This window comes from Anabrus simplex, chromosome 1 (genome assembly GCF_040414725.1).
Source record: "Anabrus simplex isolate iqAnaSimp1 chromosome 1, ASM4041472v1, whole genome shotgun sequence".
Classification (NCBI taxonomy): domain Eukaryota; kingdom Metazoa; phylum Arthropoda; class Insecta; order Orthoptera; family Tettigoniidae; genus Anabrus; species Anabrus simplex.
The window spans coordinates 1691403392-1691425128 of record NC_090265.1 but is presented as its reverse complement, the minus strand read 5'-3'; the positions used below and the strand labels follow the sequence as shown (position 1 = coordinate 1691425128).

Genomic DNA, 21737 nt, shown 5'->3' with positions numbered 1-21737 from the left:
GCTAGAGGAATTAACCATTAAACTTTTAATCCCCGACCTAGCTGTGAATCGAGCCCTGGACACACACACGCGCGGGCGCTCGGATTTTAGTGTAGTTTTTACCACCATTTCAAGTAGTTGAGTTTTAAATTTATTGAAAGTCATATTCAGTTTATAATACAACAAAAATATCATGCTAAATTTTGTTACATAAATTCAGACTTCATAATAGTCTCACAAATTAAAGAAACATGTTTAAAAACGCTGCTGAACAAACGTTCTGTAATTTGAACGTTAGACGTTGACACAAGTTGCAGACAAATGAGAATCGGGTAGCGGAAATGAGTTGAGGGGGTGAAACTGTGCAATGTATTAATAACATATTGTTCAGGCAGAAAAGTTTATTTATACATGTCTCTTGGTTATTTTTGACGCACTCTTGTGTTGTTATCGATCAAGGAAAACTAGGAATAATGGCCGACACGATTCGTCGTGCTAACCACACGGCACCTCATAATCTGCAAACATTCGGGATGAGCAGCGGCCACTTGGTAGGCCAAAGCCAGTCAGGTTTATCGTGCCATGGTGGTTTGGGTTTTTGTGTTGTCATTTTACTTTTATTGTTATCTTCATTTATATTGTCATTTTATATATTCTATACGTAGTTCTTTATCAATATTGGTTATTATCTCCGTCTACTAGGGTACTTAGGCCTATGTTATTTTTCATGGTTTGTAGTTATTGTTACTATTATATAATTTTGTCCGGCTCTCTAAAGTAGTGGTTAGAGTGATTAGCTGCTACCCCCGGAGGCTCGGGTTCGACTCCTGGCTTTGCCACGAAATTTGAAGAGTGGTACGGGGGCTGGAACTGGGTCCACTCAGCCTCGGGAGATCAACTGAGTAGGGGGGTTCTATTCTCACCTCAGCTATCCTCGAAGTATTTTTCCGTGATTTCCCTCTTCTTCTCCAGGAAGATGCTGGGATGGTATCTAACTTAAGGCCACGGCCACTTTCTTCCCTCTTCCTTGTCTATCCCTTCCAATCTTCCCATACCCCCACAAGGTCCCTGTTCAGCATAGCAGGTGATACCGCCTGGGTGACGTATTGGTATACTTCGCCGAGTCCGAGGGCAAAACCAACCCTGGACGGTAAACGGATTAAATAATAATAATAATAATAATAATAATAATAATAATAATAATAATAATAATAATAATAATAATTTAATTTTAATTTTAATTATGTTCATCATATTTGCAGTGGATAAGAGTATGAGGGGACCTAGAACCTAACTGCCCCACGAATGAAGACGTTATCTATTTGGAACTTTGACGCTCTAACCTAAGAAAAATATGTTTTGAGACTTATGAACTTTTGCCCTAAGTCCACATGATAAGTTGTGTGGAGAAGTTACGGGAGATGAAGATGTGTGTTGTATTGTGGTACCCAACAGGGTAGTGGGGTACTTCTTCTTCTGTGTCCTATTGGCCAGGCATCTGATGATCTCGGCCACGTGATTGGCTGAAGCGGCAGCCAATGCGACGCGCGGGACCCTCTAAAAGACGCTGCTTCAGATGGCTCTGGTTAGTGCTGGCTGCGAACTCGCTGTGGCTTGTAGCAAACAATTGAGTAGCGTGAACGCGCTCAGACACACGTGGATCCCTAGCGTTCGTAACGAGTGGCGGCTCCGTCACAGGGGGCTCTGTTTACAAGCGAAGTAGGCTTCATCGCCATAGCTATTTGAACTAAAAATAGTTGTCATTTAACTTATTATCAGTTAGAATGTGTGAATGATTTCAAACATATATTTGTTGGCATAAGTATTTTAAAACGAGTTTGAAAATTGATGTTAACACAATATTAATACTTCTTTAGAATTAATGTAAGTGAACTAATTATCTTACATAGGCTCGTTTCTGAACTTCGTAAATCTAAATCGTGTTTTCGATTCTGCTTATTGAATTCTAAAATAAACATTTAGTTGTGCCAACAACTTTACTTCTTATTAAAGCCATCTATTAAATGCTATGGCAAATACGTGCGAAGTGTAAAGATCGCGATCTTGGTGCGCCATGCAGAGATATACGACCATGCTTTCTCTACTGATTACCCTTTTTGTGGTAGCAGTAAGTGGGAAAGAAACTCTGGACCCTGGCCAAGAGGCTGCAGTTAAGTCCGTGTTCAGAGAAATGTTAAAAATTCAGCCACCCCTTTTCAAGTCTACTGAAGGCAACAGGAAGAAGCCGATCATACCTCCCAAGCACATGCTAGAATTGTACCGGAAATACGTAGCTGGAGGTGGACCACGCAAGATGACAGGGAACACCGTCAGGAGCATACTTCCCAGCAAAGGTAAGTCACTTTCCTCCTTAATATCACCTGAAGGCCAGTCAAACTGATCAGGAAATTGTCAACAGTTGTGTTCCTAACACTTCTCTTCGAAAGATAATAATCCAAGGAATTATATCCATTATACTGAATCGGTGATTTTATTTTTCTCTACTCCCTTTGCGCGAATCAATAAATGCATTCTTTCATTTTCATTTGTTAGTGGCTTAATATCGCACTAATTCAGATAGGATAGATGGGATAGAAATAGCTTTGTTTTCTACTGGTTTAACGTCTCATAACATATCGAAGGTGTTTGGCGACGCAAGGTCGAGAAAGGACTAGGATTGGGAAGGTAGTGTCCGTGGCTTAATTAAGGTACTGTTCCAGCATTTTGCTGGTGATAAATTAGGAAACCATGGAAAGTCATCTTCAGGGCTGCTAATAGTGGGGTTCGAACCCACCATCTCCTGAATTCAAGCTAACGGCTACGTGGGCCAGTTTACTCGGTAAACTGCGTTCTTGAGGTCATTAAAAGGGGGAAATCCTGAATAAAACACAAATATCATTAAACTATTATTGTGGAATGTTTGGCACTTTGGCGAAATGGTCTTCAGTTCAGAGATCGCCGACCGGTCCATGGTTCATTCATCTGGTTTGAAGATTGAGTAATTGCGTTCATCTTAATACGTTACATTGGTAACCACTACATCCCTTAACATAGTGCTGGCGTCAGGAAGGGCATCCGGCTGTGAAACTGGACCATATCCAAATATATACTCTTATTTTTCTACTACTGGTTTTCCTACATCTGTGGGAACGCGGGTGTGAACTGTGTCGCACATGTGGATTTGTGCCTGTTTTACAGCCAGATGTCCTTCCTGACGCCAACATTTTATGGAGGGATGTAAACACGATTGCGTGTTTCTGTGGTGATTGGCAGTGTAGTGTGTTGTCTGAATATGAAGAGGAAAGTGTTGGGACACACACAAACACCCAGCTCCCCATTCAGGAGTAATAATTACAAACGATGGAAACGGGAATCGAACCCGGGACCCTGTGAACCGAAGGCCTCAACGCTGACAAATCAGCCAAGGAGTCGAACACATCCATATCCAGTGCCGACATTAATAAAATTAGGATTTAGGCCAAAAGAAAGAAGATATCAACTGTAAATTCCTTAATTCCTCTGGGTGTGGAGACGATAAAATACATCCATGGTAAAAAGGGTAACCCTAAAGGGCTCTAAACTACGAACAATGCGCGAGGTGACATTAGAGCCCCTTACTGAGTCTGGCATAATTTCCACTTTTTCCAAGCTCCTGACTTTTAGCTTTCCTATCCGATCTCCCTTGGCCAACACTTGTTCTCTTCCAACCCCGACGGTATTAGGTTTGTGAGGCCTATGATATGTTTAATTTTCCCGCATTTCACGACTATTCATTTTCTTTTTTCATTCTTTGAAAGGACGAGCCTATTCTTTCTGTGAATGACTGTTAACCCCGTAGTTTACCCTTACAAACAAGAATTAACATTTCTATTATCAGTTTGATGGACGTATTTTACTATTTATATGGCTGACTGACAATATCTCAATTGTTGTTGCTATGGTTACTGATAAGCCGTCGCTGACGCTTTGAGCTGTTTTAGCAGTGGCCTTTGACCGAAATAACAGCAGGTACGTTATAGTTTGATAACTATTCTTATACGATTTTGATGAGACTGTATAATGGTTTCGATAGATCAAGATTAGAATACGCTTCGGTTATATGGAATCCTTTGGTCTAGTCTAGAATGACCAAAGACAATTTCCTTAAACATGTTTATCACAATAGGGTTGCTTAAAGTCGTTACTACAATTTGTAACTTGTAATACTCAAGAGCTGTTAATGCTGGAAAACGTTTCCACACAAGAAATGACGATGGTAATATAGAAAAATAATTAGTATTTATAATCCTAATGTGACAGATTGTAGTTTCCAGAGCACGTTCTTCATACCAAAAACAAACATAGATTCACACAAGGACTCTGAAAACTCTATGTGAATGGGGGCGTTAGAATAAAACCACGGTATCTCCGTTATCAGATAACTGAAAGGTATCGATCACGGACCCTCTAGCTGAGTTTGACAATACTTTCCCTTACTTGTGTGTCAATCTCCTCTCTTTCATCTTTCCTACCTGACCTCCCTTGGTGAACTCTAATTTTTTTTTCCGCCCGCAACAGTTTTAGGTTTGCAAGACCTAGCGAATCTTTCATTCCTCCGCCCTGAGTCGTTCATTCCTTTCTTCTGCCGATACTGTTATTCTTCGAAGTTCTGGCCCTCTTCCTTTCTCTCTTTCGATTAGAGCCTAGTTGTACTTTCCTTTAAACCTAACAAGAACTCAACATTTTTGTGTGAGTAGCCTACAATTTGCTTTACGTCGCATCGATACAGATAGATCTAATGGCCACTATGGGATAGAAAAGGGTGAGAAGTTGCCTTAATTAAGGTACAGCCGCAGCATTTGCTTGGTGTGAAAATAGAAAACCTCGAAAAACCATCTTCTGGGCAGTCTACAGTGGAGTTCGAACCCACTATCTCCAGCTACGTGAACCAGACCGCACAGCCATCTCGAAGGAGCTATTTCTACCATGAAAAAGTTGTAGGAAAACACAAGAAAAGTGTAACAAAAGGTACATGGAATTGCCCATGGAATTTGATAGAATTCAAGTACTGTAATGCATGTGTACAAAACACTGATTTTCTTCTTGAATTGAAAATAGCACCTTCTGAACAGACACTCCTCATTTGGGAAACCTGTAATGCCGACAAAAATGTTCGAATAAATAAATAAATAAATAAATAAATAAATAAATAAATAAATAAATAAATAAATAAATAAATAAATAAATAAATAAATAATAAATAAATAAATCTCATGTCACGAACGAGATGTCAACACATGAAAGCGATTTCACTTTAAACTCCAAAGTCAACCATGTTTCATCATTTATTTATTTATTTATTTATTTATTTATTTATTTATTTATTTATTTATTTATTTATTTATTTATTTATTTATTTATTTGATGAAATGTGTCTATGAGTATTGCTTTAAGTATACATATTATTCTAAATTATGCATCTGTAAATCTCCTATTCAGATATATTTGCTATTATCGCATATTAACATCCTTCGAGACGCTTCGCTTCCCATATTTTCAAAAATATTTATGGACTATCTTACTAAGAATTCTTCATTTATCGATTATATGCTACAGAATAACAATTAATGTTAACAGCCTTGGAAATAAAATGCCAGTGTTAAATACGTAGTGTCGAGCTGCTGGTTATGGCTTTGTTATAACAGTAACAGCCGTAAAGCTAATATTTCCAGAAGTCTGGAGGTATTACATTACACTTTGAATTTTGAAGTTTTTTAAGAAATTATTAATAGTCTGAAATTCAGCAGAACTTGTATAGATTTTAGTTACATGATGCCTATAAATAATTCTATACTTACAGAACTCTGAGAGTAGTTGAAGCATATTATTGTCCTGTAATGATTAAGAGGGAGCTTCTGCAAAGCAATATTACTGCACCATTATACCTATAATTAATGATAACAGTAAAGAACTGAAATTGCATATAAGGCTTATGCTGCATACATTATATGATTGTATACGCAAAAATACCTAGACAAGATTGTGAGATGGGCAGCCGACAAGGACTAGTAAACGGAGAGAAAATGCAGGTTTTAGGTTTCACCAAGAGGAAAGTCCTCCTCATTATTAATCTCTGTGTTGAAGGAATCGAAGTTAGTTTGATTTTTGTACTGGTTTAAGATTCCACTGATATACCGAAGGTTTTCGGTGACGGATGGATGGGAAAAGGCTAGGGTTGGGAAAGTGGTGGTAAGGTACAGCCACAGCATATGACTGGTGTGAAATGGGAAACCACGGATAACCACCTTCAGGGCTACCGACTCTAGGATAGCTCTGGGGTGCTCACCGCTTATATTTTCGAGGTTATAAGTAAAGGTTAGAAATCAATCTGTCAATAGTCAGTATGTAAAAGCGAGAGCATATAAGTCACTCGTAAGAACCCAATTAGGCCTACAGAGCTCCATAGCTGCAGTCGCTTAAGTGCAGCCTCTATCCAGTATTCGGGAGAGAGTGAGTTCAAACTCCAATGTCGGCAGCCTTGAAGATGGTTTTCCGTGGTTTCCCATTTTCACACCAGGCTGTGCCTTAATTAAGGCCACGGCTGCTTCCTTCCCACTCCTTGCCCTTTCCAGTCCTATCGTCGCCATAAGACCTATCTGTGTCTGTGCGACGTAAGGCAACTTGTAAGAAAACAAATTAGAGTATGGTTCTAGTATTTGGGACCATCTCCAGGATTATTTGATACGAAAACTGAAAAATATCCAAAGGAAAGAAGCACGATTTGTTCTGAGTTATGTCCAACAGAAAAAAATAGTAGCCTATTACGAAAAAGCTGTAAAGTTCAGGCTGGGAAGACTTGGAAGTAAGGAGACGAGCTGCTCGACTAAACGGTATGTTCCGAGGTGTCAGTGGAGAGATGGCGTGGCATGATATTAGCATTGGAATGGAGTTTTTAAGGGTAGGGAAGATCATAATAGGAACAGAACGTCGGAATTGAAGAACAAAATTCGGGGAAAATATTCGTTTGTAAGAAGAGGGATTGGGGTTTGGAATAATTTAACAGGGTTTGGAATCTTCTGTTTATTGCTTACTGTAATTCCCCAGTACTTTCATGTATTTATACCTATAAAAGTATCCTTGAGTTGGTACATTCAATAACTTATAGTAGGCTATTTGGTTGAAATAGAGAGTTGGCCGTGCGGTTAGTGTCACGCAGCTGTGAGCTTGCATTCGGGAGATAGAGGGTTCGAACCTCACTGTCGGCAGCTCTGAAGATGGTTTTCCGTAGTTTCCCATTTTCACACCAGGCACATTCTGGGGCTGTACCTTAATTAAGGACACGGCCGCTTCCTTCCAATTCCTAGCCCTTTCCTATCCAATCGTCGCCATAAGACGTAAATGTGTCGGTGTGATATAAAGCAGATTGTAGTAGGTTGAAGTATTCTACCTCCAATGATCGCGCATTACACTTCAAAAAGTGTGAAACGTAGGGTATTAAAAACGACAAACTTGGAGTGAATCCGTGAAATGAACAAAAACTTTGAATTTATTTACGTGTGTGTATTTACTTATCTGAAAATCTCCAGCAACATTTGCTGGTTATCATGATGCCAAAGAATACCTAATGAACTTCAAATTGACTATGGAGACAAGTCCTGGTATTTATAAATCATCTTCTTCTTCTTCTTCTTCTTCTTCTTCTTGTTTTTGGTCTTTACCCTGTTACGTACCTTGTATGGATTTAGCTAAGTTTTACGACGGGATGCCTTTCTTAGCACCAAACCTACGTGGAGGGATCTATTCACTGTTGCATGTTTCTGTGGTGATTTATGGTGTGATGATTTGTTTATAAATGAATATGTGTACAAGACGAACACAAACACCCAGTCCCCGAGTTAGAGGAATTAACCCAGGTAGAAATCGAGTCAAAGGCCCTCTGAACAGAAGACTGATAATTCAGCCCAGAAGTCGTATTTGCACATCAGACTTAATAAAACAATCGTGCAATAAACTAATAATGTCATGACAGAAATATAGCATCTAAATCTGCAAATGCATTCTTTGAGCACTGTAATACCAACTGCGATGTCTAAAACATATAAAAAAGTAGGAAACACATTGTAAACGATCGCTCTGACACCTACAACTAAGCCAATCACAGTTATTAATTCGGAATGGTACTTTTCTTCAAAGAAATCGATAGTTGGCTCGTAGAGGCGCTTTTTAACGGCATCGACTTCCCGAGCCTGGCTGTCATGGGTCTCCATTACAGGATCAGTGATGTATCCATGAACATAATTTAGCTTAAATACAATTTAATCCTGTCTGCCCGTCGATTGCTGTCAACATTGTATCTCTTCTTCTTCAAGGCACCTGCAGTGTCTGATCTGACAGCATGATGATGTGAATTTCTTAAGAGTGCACCGTGATTGCAAAATCCCAAATCATCATCATCATCATCATCATCATCATCATCATCATCATCGTCTTCTTCTTCTTCTCTTTCCTTCATGAACGTTCCTTACCGAGAGAGTTGGCTGTTAGTTTGCATCTGAAAATGATTTTCTATACTTTCCTATTTTCACAGCCTAATGTTGGAGCAGTACTGACCAGATGAAACTCTACTATTTGCACGTTACCTAATTCGGCAGTAGTCGTCTTGGCAGGCCAAGGTCCTTAATGGGATGTTACGCCACTGATTTTATTATAATCATCATCATCATCATCATCATCATCATCATCATCATCATCATCATCATCACTAAAGTAGTAACATCTTTCTATTGTTGCTCCAGTACAAATTACATTATTTAAATTATTATTATTATTAATAATCATAATCATAATAATCCACCCCTGTGGTGTAGTTGTTAGTGTGATTAGCTGTCACCAACGCAAGCCCGGGTTCGATTCCCAGTTCTGCCACGAAATTTGAAAAGTGGTACGAGGACTGGAACGGGGTCCACTCAGCAGCCTCGGGCGGTCAACTGAGTAGAGGCAGGTTCGATTCTCACCTCAGTCATCCTGGAAGTGGTTTTCCATGTTTTCCCACTTCTCCTCCAGGCAAATAGCGAGATGGTACATAGCTTAAGGCCACGGCAGCTTCCTTCCCTCTCCCTTGTCTATTTCTTCCGATCTTCCCTTTCCCAAGAAGGCCCCTGTTCAGCATAGCCGATGAGACCACCTGGGAGAAGTACTGGTTCTCCTTCCGAGTTTCATCCCCAGATCAATGTGTCACGCACCGGGACACTGCACTTGAGGCGGTACAGATGGAACCCCTCGCTGAGTCCGAGAGATAAACCAACCCTGGAAGTTAAACTGATTAAGAGAGAAGAAATAATAATAATAATAATAATAATAATAATAATAATAATAATAATAATAATAATAATAATAAATAGGGGTCCTTTGTACTCCAAAGTGCTCCCCACTCCTCAAGTTGTAGGATGGTTAATACTATCCATGAAGTGAGGACGGAGGATAATTCGTAAGATTTACATCTAATTTCGTATTTTTTGATTTTTTAAAATCGAAAGATTTCCCGACATTTTTGATAATGTGGATAAGCTGGTTTATGAAAAGGTGAATGAGTTCTCTGATGTTGACAGCATTCGAGGGGCAGAGACGATTAAGATATAGATCTATTAAAACCATACTCTCTGCATGGACACGTCATTGATGTTGTACAATTAAGTTCGAGACGACGAAAGTCGGGCGAGGAAATCGATCCCAGCGAAAACCGCGCCCTAAGAGCCAACTACCGATTTCTTACAAGAAAAGAACCATCTCGAAAATCAGTGACAAATTATAGCAGCCAGACCAGATTGCATGAGATAAGTTAAAATCTCTGAGGAATGCTCGGATGGTACCCACCGTATATAGACCAGCGTCACTGTTTTCAAATGAGCACACGTTACAGCATCGGATAAAACTTTATATACAGTAAGTACAATAATAATAATAATAATAATAATAATAATAATAATAATAATAATAATAATAATAATAATAATAATAATAATAATAATAATAATAATAATCGTATGGCCTCAGCGACCGTGTGCAGACATTTCAATTTGACGCCATCTGGCTGTCTGCTCTCAATTTTGACGTTCCGTTTTACTCTAGGCCCACTAGATGGCAGACCGAGTAAACCGAAACTCTCTTGGGCGTCTACGGCTGAGATTTAAGTACACTGGAACCGAGCGATCAGCTGCGTGGCTTGCGTCATGTACTTACCAGCTTGCATTCTGGATATAGCGAGTTCGAACTCCACTGTCGGCATCGCTGAAAACGGTTTTCCGTGGTTTCCCATTTTCGTACCAGGCATTTTCTGGGGTTGTACTTCAATTAAGGCCAAGGTCGATTCCTTTCCATTCCTAGTGTGATTTTTAGCTTTATTGACATGAATGGTTTGTCCATTTATGACGAAGTTGTTTATATTTAATCTAGGTATTTCGGTTTTTCTAGTGTACACGAGTCTTGGGGTTTATACTCTAATGATTGCGAGTTGATCCTCTAATTCAAGTAATGCTTTATTATGAGGTCTTCGTGCTGTATCTCAGACAATTTCTTATCAGGTAAGATTGGCGTTAAGTTTGTTCTGATTTTTTTCTTTTTTCTGTTGATAGATTTTGTCTTATGAGATTTTTGAGTTTTCAGGGTTATATATGATTTATGTTTCTGATTTGTCCACTTATATTAGTGTGTCCCATCGTTGCGTGTCGGTGCGACGTAAATGAAAGTGCTCTGCGATGATGCTCGCAATGAAGGAACTCAACAACGAAACTCCCTTCTTTTACCTTGTTATATGGTACGGCTATTCATGTCGAAGGAACGAGTTTGCTGCTGTGTGGGAGACCTTGAGTTTGTTTGGCCTGGGCTTAGTGCTATTGCTGATTACCCGCGTCGTAGTAAAACACCAGACACAACGAAGAGCACGCAAATGAACACGCTGAACCGCAAGTGTGTGTCCTGCTGCGTGTGGGAGCCGCAATGTTTCCTCTTGTAAGTTAAGTAATTGCCCGCTATTTTCACGAGTGGCAGTGCGTGATATGTACAGGAAGGGAAAAGGTGAGAAAGGAAAAATATAGAGCAGAGGATAGGATAAGACAGATGGATCAGGGTCATGGAAGCGAGAAAATTGAGAAGAAGGTAGCTTTTGAAGCTGTCAGAAAAGGTAGGACTGTCCAGTAGGGGAGGGGATCAAATGAGGTGGGTGGGGTTGAGGTTTTGGTCACGAAGGATTCCATTGTTAGACGTGTGGGAAAAGTTTATGAAAAATTTATAACATTATGAACTGTCAACTAGTGTTAAAACGTCTGTCCTATAATATCGAAGATATTTTTCTCTTAACACTTACACCTAACTGCACAAGGTGTATCAAACTTTAACGACAAGACTTTAGGAATTGATTTTTACAGTATGCCTTATTTCGTACTATGACGTAATTGTCTTCTTCCCCTACTAAAAAAAGAACGGTGAAGGACACTTTACGGTACTGTCATTACTGTCTGCACTGTTTTATTACAAATCTTCTCTGATTGGTTGAACTTTACTACACAGTAATGTAAACACCGATAATCAGAGAGATCGTGAATCAATGAACACCGAACTTAACCTTGTTGAGTTATTTCTCTGCCTGACTGCAGCACTGTGGATCTGCACCCATCTACAGAATAAACGGCGTCTCTGCATACTCAGCGCAAGTAATCTGCCACCATCAGAATACTAATTGATATATAGGTTATTCCATTTCTAACATATAACTATCGCATATATCACTGTGTATCATAAAGTTCGTATTACTTTCATTAATCCAGGACCAGGGAACCATACTTACGACTCTGATAGCTTAGCTGACTATCGCTGCTTCAAATAACATTAATATTTATGTTTTATTACATCATAATCGCACGTCCACTCCTCTTAGATCTTTCATAGGAAATCACGAGCAACAAAACAAGAAAACGTCAGTGAATGGATCAAACTCAGACGATCTGCCTCGTGACGAATCAAGATAATTTAATAATTAAATTCATTTAATTTAAAATATGCAAATTCGCCATACTGTGAAATAAAATATTGTACGCAACGACCACTAAAGTTATAAGTTTACGTCATTCTTTTCGGAACATGTATCTGAAGATTAAATGGCAGTTGTGTAAATAACAGAAACAGGTCTTATGGCGACGATAGGATAGAAAAGGTCTAGAAATGGGAAGGAACAGATCGTGGCCTTAATTAAGGTACAGTCACAGAACTTGACTGCTGTTGAAATGGGAAATCATGGAAAACCTTATTTAGGTTTGCCGACTGTGGGGTTCAAATAGTGAAGAAGAAAAGGGTATTTCTGCATGGGTTCGGAAATTTATAACTGTAGAGTTATCAGACCTATGATTGGCCATCACACTCTTCTGACTTTAATCCTCTGAACGTTTTCCTCTGAGGACACATAAAATCTGTCATGTATTCGACTGCTGTGGATGATGAATCAACTCCGCGTGCGGGCACTATAGCAGCCTGTCAGACAGTACGCAAAACACGGGCATTTCTTATTGTTTTTGGCACTCAAAAACTAGCGTAGGCGTGTATTCAGTTAGAAGGAGCTCACTTTGAATATTTAATGTAATGCGTGAACAGTGTGTTCCAGCTGGCAGCTCAATCATATTCAGTGTAACAGTGTTGATAGTGTCAGATTACTACAGATCCGAAAACTCTGTAAATAAGCATTTTCGATCCCATGTTGTCATATGTAGACCCCGGATTTCTAAGCAGTGATATTTTTAGAATGTAAACTAATTTGGTTATTAGGAATGTATGTAGCGAGAGTAACATAAATTCTAAGAGTTCTGATGGGCCGCACCCCTAATGTTTATGCAAAGCTCAATGCATGACCGTTGTGCAGGATAGACTATACGTGTTACCCGCTTCAGTAGGTTTGCAGTCTTTTAGCCCCCTCTGAATTACTTTTCTTTTACTGACAAACAACAAATTAGTAATTGAACATAAATTAGCTGAACCAGAAAAATCAAAACATTTTTTAACTACCGGTAATTTCATGTAATTAAGCACATTCAATACAGTCACTGTTCCTTTCTTACATTTCCTTTTCACGTCCACACTGTAATACTGGAGCATTCATTTTGTTAAACCGCGCTTGCACTTGGTTAACGTACGCCAGCTACTTTACTGCCATATTTCTCGAGGCACTTCCTTTTCTTCGGACAAGTAAGAGCTTCCTTATCCAGAAACTTATATCCGGGAAGATAACTTCTTCACTTCCAGGACTTTTAGTGTGTAACACGTTGTGCACTGAACACCCTAGTGGCAACACTAATGCACTGTTCGATTCAGACGGCCTCAAACTGAAGGCTGGATGGATTAACCTGTCAGATGCAATGTAGATGTCTGACTGATTTATAACGGTTCGTAATAGCCTCCTAAATGTTATCCATACTTGCTGGATGATTTCACACTGAGCAAGTCTGTGATGTATGGTATTACCATGGGCGCCCGCAAGGGGGGGGGGGGCAAGGGGGGGCACTTGCCCCCCCCCTGGAATTCTAAAAATGTTGATGTTCAATTGTTTAATATCATACTAGATTATTTCATAAACTGAAATTACTGACAGTCAGCTAGCATATGTTATAACTGGAAGTTTCTGTAAACAATTTAATGTTGCTGACGTTATATTGGTTTTTATATTCAAGAAAATTGTTAATGTGCCCCCCCCCCCTGGAAAAGATCCTGCGGGCGCCCATGGGTATTACTACAGTTCCTGCATAACGTGCACAAATCGTTTCCTTTCATATGGATTCGGTGTAGCATACTACTGTATTTGTGGGTATTTTATCGTGTACCAGGTGCCCGAGATGTTTCGGGAAGTGCACAATTCGATGCATTCCTCCAACCACGATGCCAATCAGTGCCGTCTTCAAGATTTTAGGGGCTTGATATTGTTAGCCCCAGGGGCTCTGAACTTTGGAGCGTGGGTTGGCGACCACGGGGCCCTCAGCTGAGTCCTGGCATTGCTTCCACTTACTTGTGTCAGGCTCCTCACTTTGATCTATCCTATCCGACCTCCCTTGGTCAACTCTTGTTCTTTTCTGACCCCGACGCTATTAGGTTTGCGAGGGCTAGGGAGTCTTTCATTTTGACGCCCTTCGTGGCCCTTGTCTTTCTTTGACCGATATCTTCATTCTTCGAAGTATCGGATCCCTTCCATTTTTCCTTCTGATTAGTGTTATATAGAGGATGGTTGCCTAGTTGTACTTCCTCTTAAAACAATAATCACCACCACCACTTGATATTGTTACCGGAGAATATAGTTGTACAACTTCTTCGTTGTTATTTCTCTAAATTCTAGGGGTTCGGATGGGCCGCACCCCTAATGTTTATGCAAAGCTGATAGCATGACAGTTGTGCAGGATTATGTTTGTTACCCGCTTCAGTATGTTTGCAGTCTAACCTATTAATGGTTAAAAGGCAGGGCCCTAGTCATATCCTTTTTATCTTCCTTCTGTATGAGGAATCTATCACTGAAGTTTTGCCATTGAGTTTTAGTACACACTACGCATGGTCAGATTTCATTGAGTATTGCATGAGTTATAACTATTTCTTAGTATTAGAAAAACACTCCGAAATATTGCGCCTTTCAATTTTTGATTACGGTATTTGTTCCGTGTTGCAACCATCTTAGAGGAGTATTATGGCGACGATGAGGCGAGACGGGGCTGGTATATGAATGGAAGGAAAGCGACAGCCTCAGGATTTGCCTGGTGTGAAAATAGGAAGCCACGGAAAACCATCTTAAGGATACCGATAGTGAGTTGAAACCCACTATATTCTGAATGCAAGATAACAGGTACATACCTCAAACCAGGCAAATGCTGGGGCTGTACCTTAATAAATGCCACGGTCACTTCCTTCACACCGAGGTCGATAGCTGCAGTCACTTAAGTGCGGCCAGGATCCTGTAATCGGGAGATAGTCGGTTCGAACCCCACTGTCGGCAGCCCTGAAGATGGTTTTCCATAGTTTCCCATTTTCACGCCAGGCAAATGCTGGGGCTGTACCTTAATTAAGGCCACGGCCGCTTCCTTCCCATTCCTGGGCCTTTCCTATCCCATTCTCGCCATAAGACCTATCTGTGTTGACATAAAGCAAATAGCATTAATTAATTAACTTCCTATCCCATCGTTACCCTAAGACTTACCTGTGTAGGCACGTAGTAAAGCAAATTGTAAAAAAAATAGGAAAACAAACAGACACCTATTTGAAAGTAATCCTCGTTTCCCCGGGCTTATCTTCTCTTATCGGACAAAGGTAAACATTCGTGTTGACTAGAGGGAATTTCGGGGAATGTCCTCTTCTTTTGGGATTGGAGCCAAGTTTTAATTTAAATCGCGAGTGTCGCCTCCCGCTATCGATTTACAGTATGGACAAGTCAGATGTCATAGCGGAGAGCATTTAGTCACAGTTATGGACGTCACTACTACACTGGTCACAGGGCAATACTGCTTTTCGTAATTTAACAGTGTGTTTCAGTGATTTACATTCCAGATCCTATAGCATCAATTTAACAATCTTTAACAATATTATCTATGTGCTTCACAAAAATATATAAAAATAACATGCTTAGGTGTGTTTAAAGATGTGTGAATAACTAAATATCCTTCAGATAAGAAGGAAACCAATTAATCTTATCTGGATTGCCTTGTATTATATATATACTATGTCAGTAGTAAATAGGAGGAAGCTTGTACAATGCGTCATAGTGAAAGCAATGTCAGTGTTGATGAATAATGGAACGCAAATTCTTCACAGCTTAATTTGCAACTGAAATAAATGATCAGATATTGTACTCTTCCGTAAAAAAAATTGTAGTGTGTCCATTTAAAACCTAAATAACTTGAAAAACTGTGTGGACAACACTATAGAATTTACGTACTACTGTTGTGCCTGTGAAATCCGCTGTGTGAAATACTTCGGTTTGTAACTTTGGCCGGTATGATTCTGTCAACTAATGTTCAATATTGTCAAAGTTACCTACAGGAATTCTTCTTTTTAATGACATATTTTCTGTGGGTCAGTATTTCTTCAACGATATAGTTACACAGTGGTTTTGACAGGTGCAACCACGATTATCATAAATATTTCCCATGGGACGTTGATTGATACGAGTTTATTTACTTATTCATTAATATACTCTACAGTATAAAAAGACTAATTATAGTGAACCGTACTGAAAAATTGATAAAATGACTGATCAATACACAACGAGATATACAAATCCGCATACGAACAGGCTGCGTTAAATGCAATACATAAAATATAAAACCATTACAATTATTTAACATCTTCTAATAATAAATTTTGCTCAACATTTGGTTTGATACTGTCGAGAGTAATGTCATAAGAAATAAAATGGCTATCAGACAGAAAGCCAGGCAAATCTGCCGACACGAGGCTGACGTATTTCAGCACATTCAAATACCAGGTTCGAACTCACCACTTTGCGCTCACAAGACTAGCCCTTTACTGCCGTTAGCCTTTCAGTCCGGCAAAGATACCCAGCTAACTTCCTTCCTGGAGCTGTGCTCCTGCCCCTCCTCACGAATAGGCAACCAACAATACATGGTCCCCTGTAGTGCCTCATTGCCAGAAGTTGGTTCATTTCGAGCAAGGCCACCTGAACTTTTTAACATTGATATGCTTTTGCGCTGTTGGTCGATCTGGAATTAGTGTCATCAATTTCCCGACACTGTTGTAACCATGGCAAGCAGCGTCTTCTTCTCACAGTGTGCTTTCTTCCTGTAACTAAGAGCTTGAGAAAATCTCGTAAGTCCACGAACCTGCTACGCAGGCGTAGCAGGGGGAGAGGTGATGCTCCCACGTGGCGCGTCCCAGGTGGCGGATAGGGGGGTCCTAACCGGCTTGCCGGCGGACTTGAGGGAAATAAAATACCTCTCGCGGACCAAACACACTACCCCCTGCGGGTGGGGGACGCACATGTAGAATACACCCGCGGTATCCTCTGCCTCTCGTAAGAGGCGACTAAAAGGGGCGACCAAGGGCTGACTGAATTAGAACCATGAAACTAATTTTGAATCGTACCATCACGTGGGGAACACCATAGGTTGCCTGTACTTGCGAGTAGTACCACTAAATTCGGTACGAAATAGGTTTGTGATTAGTAGCAGTAAAAGCCTGGCCTGGTGGATTCCAGTACCCGTGCGTCGTACCCATGTGTGCAACACCGCGGGTCTGGGCGTAGCCTGTGAGTTGTACCACTATATGAGCAGCACCGTGGGTCTGCGTTGCCTGTGATTAGTACCCACTATGTGAGGAACACCACGGGAATACCGGCGCCCGTGTTTAGTGCACCTAGGTGGGGAACCTTCTGGGTTTGCGTTGACTCTATGTTGGGCCATTGTGTGAGTCACACCATAGGTCTGCGTTACTTGTACGTATTGCAATACTTGTGAGTAGTACCATCTTTTGTGGAACACCGTGAGTCTTCGCTACTTCTGATTAATACCCCCAACATGACACATACCATGGTTCTATTTTACTCGCGACATGTACCATTCTGTGGGGCCTTAGACGTGGATTTTGCACCCCCTTTAGACACCAAGCATCATTGTGCTTTATAAGTGGTTCCTTGGTCGGTAATAATGTTATTTTCGATCTGTATTGAGTCCGATCCATCGGTTTTTGTTTGTTTGTTTTGTGTTTTGTTGAGTTCCTGTCCATCCATTCATTCTTCATGCCATATTTTATTTTTATTTTGGTCAGTGGATGCCTTTGCAATTTTTGTTCTTTCATTTCGTACCATTAGGGGCCGATGACCTTCGATGTTAGGCCCCTTAAAACAACAAGCATCATCATCATCATCATAATCATCATCAAATCTCGTAAGTTAACACCATTCTATTCCTCAGTCCAGAATTAAAATCTTTGAACTGGCCGGAAAACGAATCCAGGGCCTTGGAATAAGAAACAGGCACGCTACCTCTACACTAGAGGGCTGGCTAATAATAATAATAATAATAATAATAATAATAATAATAATAATAATAATAATAATAATAATGCTCGCCTTTGTGGTGTAGTGGTTAGTGTGATTAGCTGCCATCCCCAGAGGCTCGGGTTCGATTCCCGGCTCTGCCACGAAATTTGAAAAGGGGTACGAGGGCTGGAACGGGATCCATTCAGCCTCGAGAGGTCAACTGAGTATAGGGGGTTCGATTCACTTCTCAGCCATCCTCGAAGTGGTTTTCCGTGGTTTCCCACTTCTCCTCCAGGCCAATCCCTGTATGGTACCTAACTTAAGGCCACGGCCGCTTCCTTCTTTCTTCCTTGTCTATCCCTTCCAATCTCCCCATCCTCCCACAAGGCCCCCATTCAGCATAGCAGGTGAGGCCGCCTGGGCGAGGCACTGGTCCTCCTCGCAGTTGTAATCCCGATCCAAAGTCTCACTCTCCAGGACAATGCCCTTGAGGCGGTAGATGTGGGATTATGGATTCTTCGCTGAGTCCGAGGGAAAAACCAACCCTGGAGGGTAACTGGATTAAGAAATAAATAAATTAATAATAGTAATACTATTCTATATAAATAAAATTGTAGGGGGTCCGCTGTCTGTAATTTCTTTTTTTTTTTGCCAATTTTTCAAATATTTATCCGTTTTAGGTCAACTCAAGACCGAATTGGTGGTTTTTACGTTTCGTGTCTGTTTGTCTGTCTGTCTGTTCCACCATCACGTCGAAACGGCTGGATAGATCTCAACCAAACTTCATATTTAGGGTATACTCATCCCGGGGGAGGTTTCGATATGCATATCATTTTAAAATCTTTGAATACACGGGGGGTTATAGGAAAACCAGAATGGTTTTTTCCACCATCACGTCGAAACGGCTGGATAGATCTCAACCAAACTTCATATTTAGAGTATACTCATCCCGGGGAAGGTTTTCGATATGCATATCATTTTAAAATCTTTGAATGGACGGGGGGTTTATAGGAAAACCAGAATGGTTTTTCCACCATCACGTCGAAACGGCTGGATAGATCTCAACCAAACTTCATATTTAGAATATAATCATCCGAGCAAGGTTCCGATATCCATATCATTTTAACATCTTTGAATAGACGGGGGATTTATAGGAAAACCAGAATGGTTTTTCCACCATCACGTCGAAACGGCTGGATAGATCTCAACCAAACTTCATATTTAGAGTATACTCATCCCGAGGAAGGTTTCGATATGCGTATCATTAATTTAAGATCTTTGAAAAGACGGGGGTTTATAGGAAAACCAGAATGGTTTTTCCACCATCACGTCGAAACGGCTGGATAGATCTCAACCAAACTTCATATTTAGAGTATACTCATCCCGGGGAAGGTTCCGATATGTATATCACTTTGAATATACGGGGTGTTTATAGGAAAACCAGACTGGTTTTCCTCCATTTTCTCTTATACTATTTATTTTCTGTAAACTTCGTTTACCGTACGTGAAACGTCTCTTGATTATAAACAACTTTCGTTATGTTCATAATTTACCTTACTCTTCACATGACGGAGAAATTTACAATTTTCTGCTGGTATCATGCTCTGCATTTAGTGACCGACAGACCGACAACGAACCTACAGGTTACCACGGCAACGTCTCTGACTGCATGCCAGTAGGGAAGTAACGTATTGCCATTTTCCTCTTCATGCTGTTAAATTCGTGGTTGTTCCTTGGGTAGATGGCAAGGGAGGCGTCAATCGGCCCATCTGCGGGATATTGGCGGAATATCGTTGGAGGTTATAACCGCCCTCGAATAGATTAAGTAATAACACCATTAGTCATCTTATTATTATTATTTGTTTACCTAAGAATCACTGGACCTAAATTTCTCCTCTGTTACCGCTTTATTATATCCATAACTCACACTAGCATAATTTATTGAGGGGCATTTGATTTTCCAATACATTCACTTGGCATTTACATATTTGTCGTTATCCGGCTGTCCTCAGTTATAATCCATTTTCTATTACTTTCAACTTTCTTAACTGTATTATTTTCTTGCTTAATTACGCCGTATGTACGCGAGTGCTACAAACTACTCGATGTATTTCCACCAATACTCATATTTAGAATACACCTGTCTTTGATAGGTTGTAGGGCAAATATTGTTTCTAAATCCCTGAACTGACTGGGGATTTATACGAAACCGAAACAGTGATTTTGCACTTCCAAAAAATATACACAACCAAACTTAATGGAAATCTACTTACCTTGATAGAAATTAATTTCTAAACCTTTTTTCTCATGTGCATCATTTCGATACGAGGATTAATAAGGGAGATATCATTAACGGACCGTTTTTCTGTACAAGTCCCATCGGACTTAACTCACGAGCGGGTGCGTGTAAAGCGTATTCCTTACAACTTGAAAACTACTGAAGACATTCGAACCAAAATTTATATTTAGCATCCACCTGTCCAAAGGTAAGTTTTAAACGTAAATAACATTTCATGTTCCGGAATGACTGGCGGTCTATAGGGAACCGAAATGGTGATTTTACTCTTTCACAATATATACAGAACAAGACCAACCTGACTGGAAATCGAACAAACGTGATGGAATTCCACCTCTAAACCTTTTTTTCATGTGCATTTTTTCGTCAGGAGGATTAATAAGGGAGATATCATGAATGGTCAGTTTTGCAGGTTAAGTCCAGCGGACATAGCCCAAAAGGTGTTTTACATGGAGCAGATTCCTTATCTATATAAATCAAACCGTAACGACTGTGTGCCTCTACATCGACTATTTTGGCGAAATTTTCGCACAGCTTTCCGTTTAAGGGGTAATAATGACCATCTGCATAATTTTTTGGTTTAGTTTCCTGAAAGTCCTAATTTTTACCCGCCTCGCCCAAAATCCAGATTGCGGCATAATCTGCCAGAAGAAAAAGAAGATAATTGAAATTTGACAAAATTGCACGTTTTAGCCTGTAACGAACGGAAAACTACCAAGATCATTAAATTTTTCACTTTTTATCCCCGAGGAATATCGAAATATGCAGGCAATTTTAATGATGGTGCACACTTTCGGAAATTCCTATCACATAACGGATTGCACAATCTCCGTTCAATTTGGAATGATCTACAACCTTGGTCTTATGATTTTTTGCCGTATCTGTATCCATTTTACGTCTGATTTTTCTCTATTAATTGATGTTAAGTCAATTTGGAATTTTCACATGCATAATACATAATTTCAATTACTTACATGAAATACAGAATCATCAATCTCTTCACGAAAATTGGCCCACCCAGTAGCCATATATGAGCCAAATGCTATATACGTAGCTGTCACATAATTATCCGGAAAGTAATGTAATGTTAATGTAATGTGAGATAATCTTACAAAAACTTTACCCTGTTCCACGTTTCTAACTCAATCTGACCCAAGAATAGACGACATATCATGGGACCAGCCATTTAGGCCACTAAATCCGGCGTGTCTTATGGTATAATCCTTTGTCGATATGACGTACGTTTAGTAGCAGTTAATCTGTAAATGAAGGTCTTCAATATTGTAAACACTCATATACTTTCGTATGTCGATCTATATATATTCACGGATGTCGATTTGTAGCGATCGAGAAAGGGTGGGTCTGCTATTGTAATCAGTACTCCCCACACCGACTTTGACTGGCAGTAGGAAAAGGTTCCTTCTCCAACTCCTGTGTAACTGTCATTAGTAAGGAATGCCTATAATTCTA

General features: G+C 40.0%; 1 protein-coding gene across 1 annotated transcript in view; it reads left to right on the top strand.

The window, feature by feature from the left end:
- The first annotated feature begins 1598 nt into the window (after window positions 1–1598).
- LOC136881937 (uncharacterized) overlaps window positions 1599–21737 on the top strand; it is a 664911-nt gene continuing 644772 nt past the window's right edge. The window contains exon 1 of the mRNA XM_067154398.2: window positions 1599–2333. Within this exon, the coding sequence (XP_067010499.2) occupies window positions 2054–2333 (280 nt within the window). The 5' untranslated portion in view covers window positions 1599–2053. The remainder of the gene's footprint in view (window positions 2334–21737) is intronic.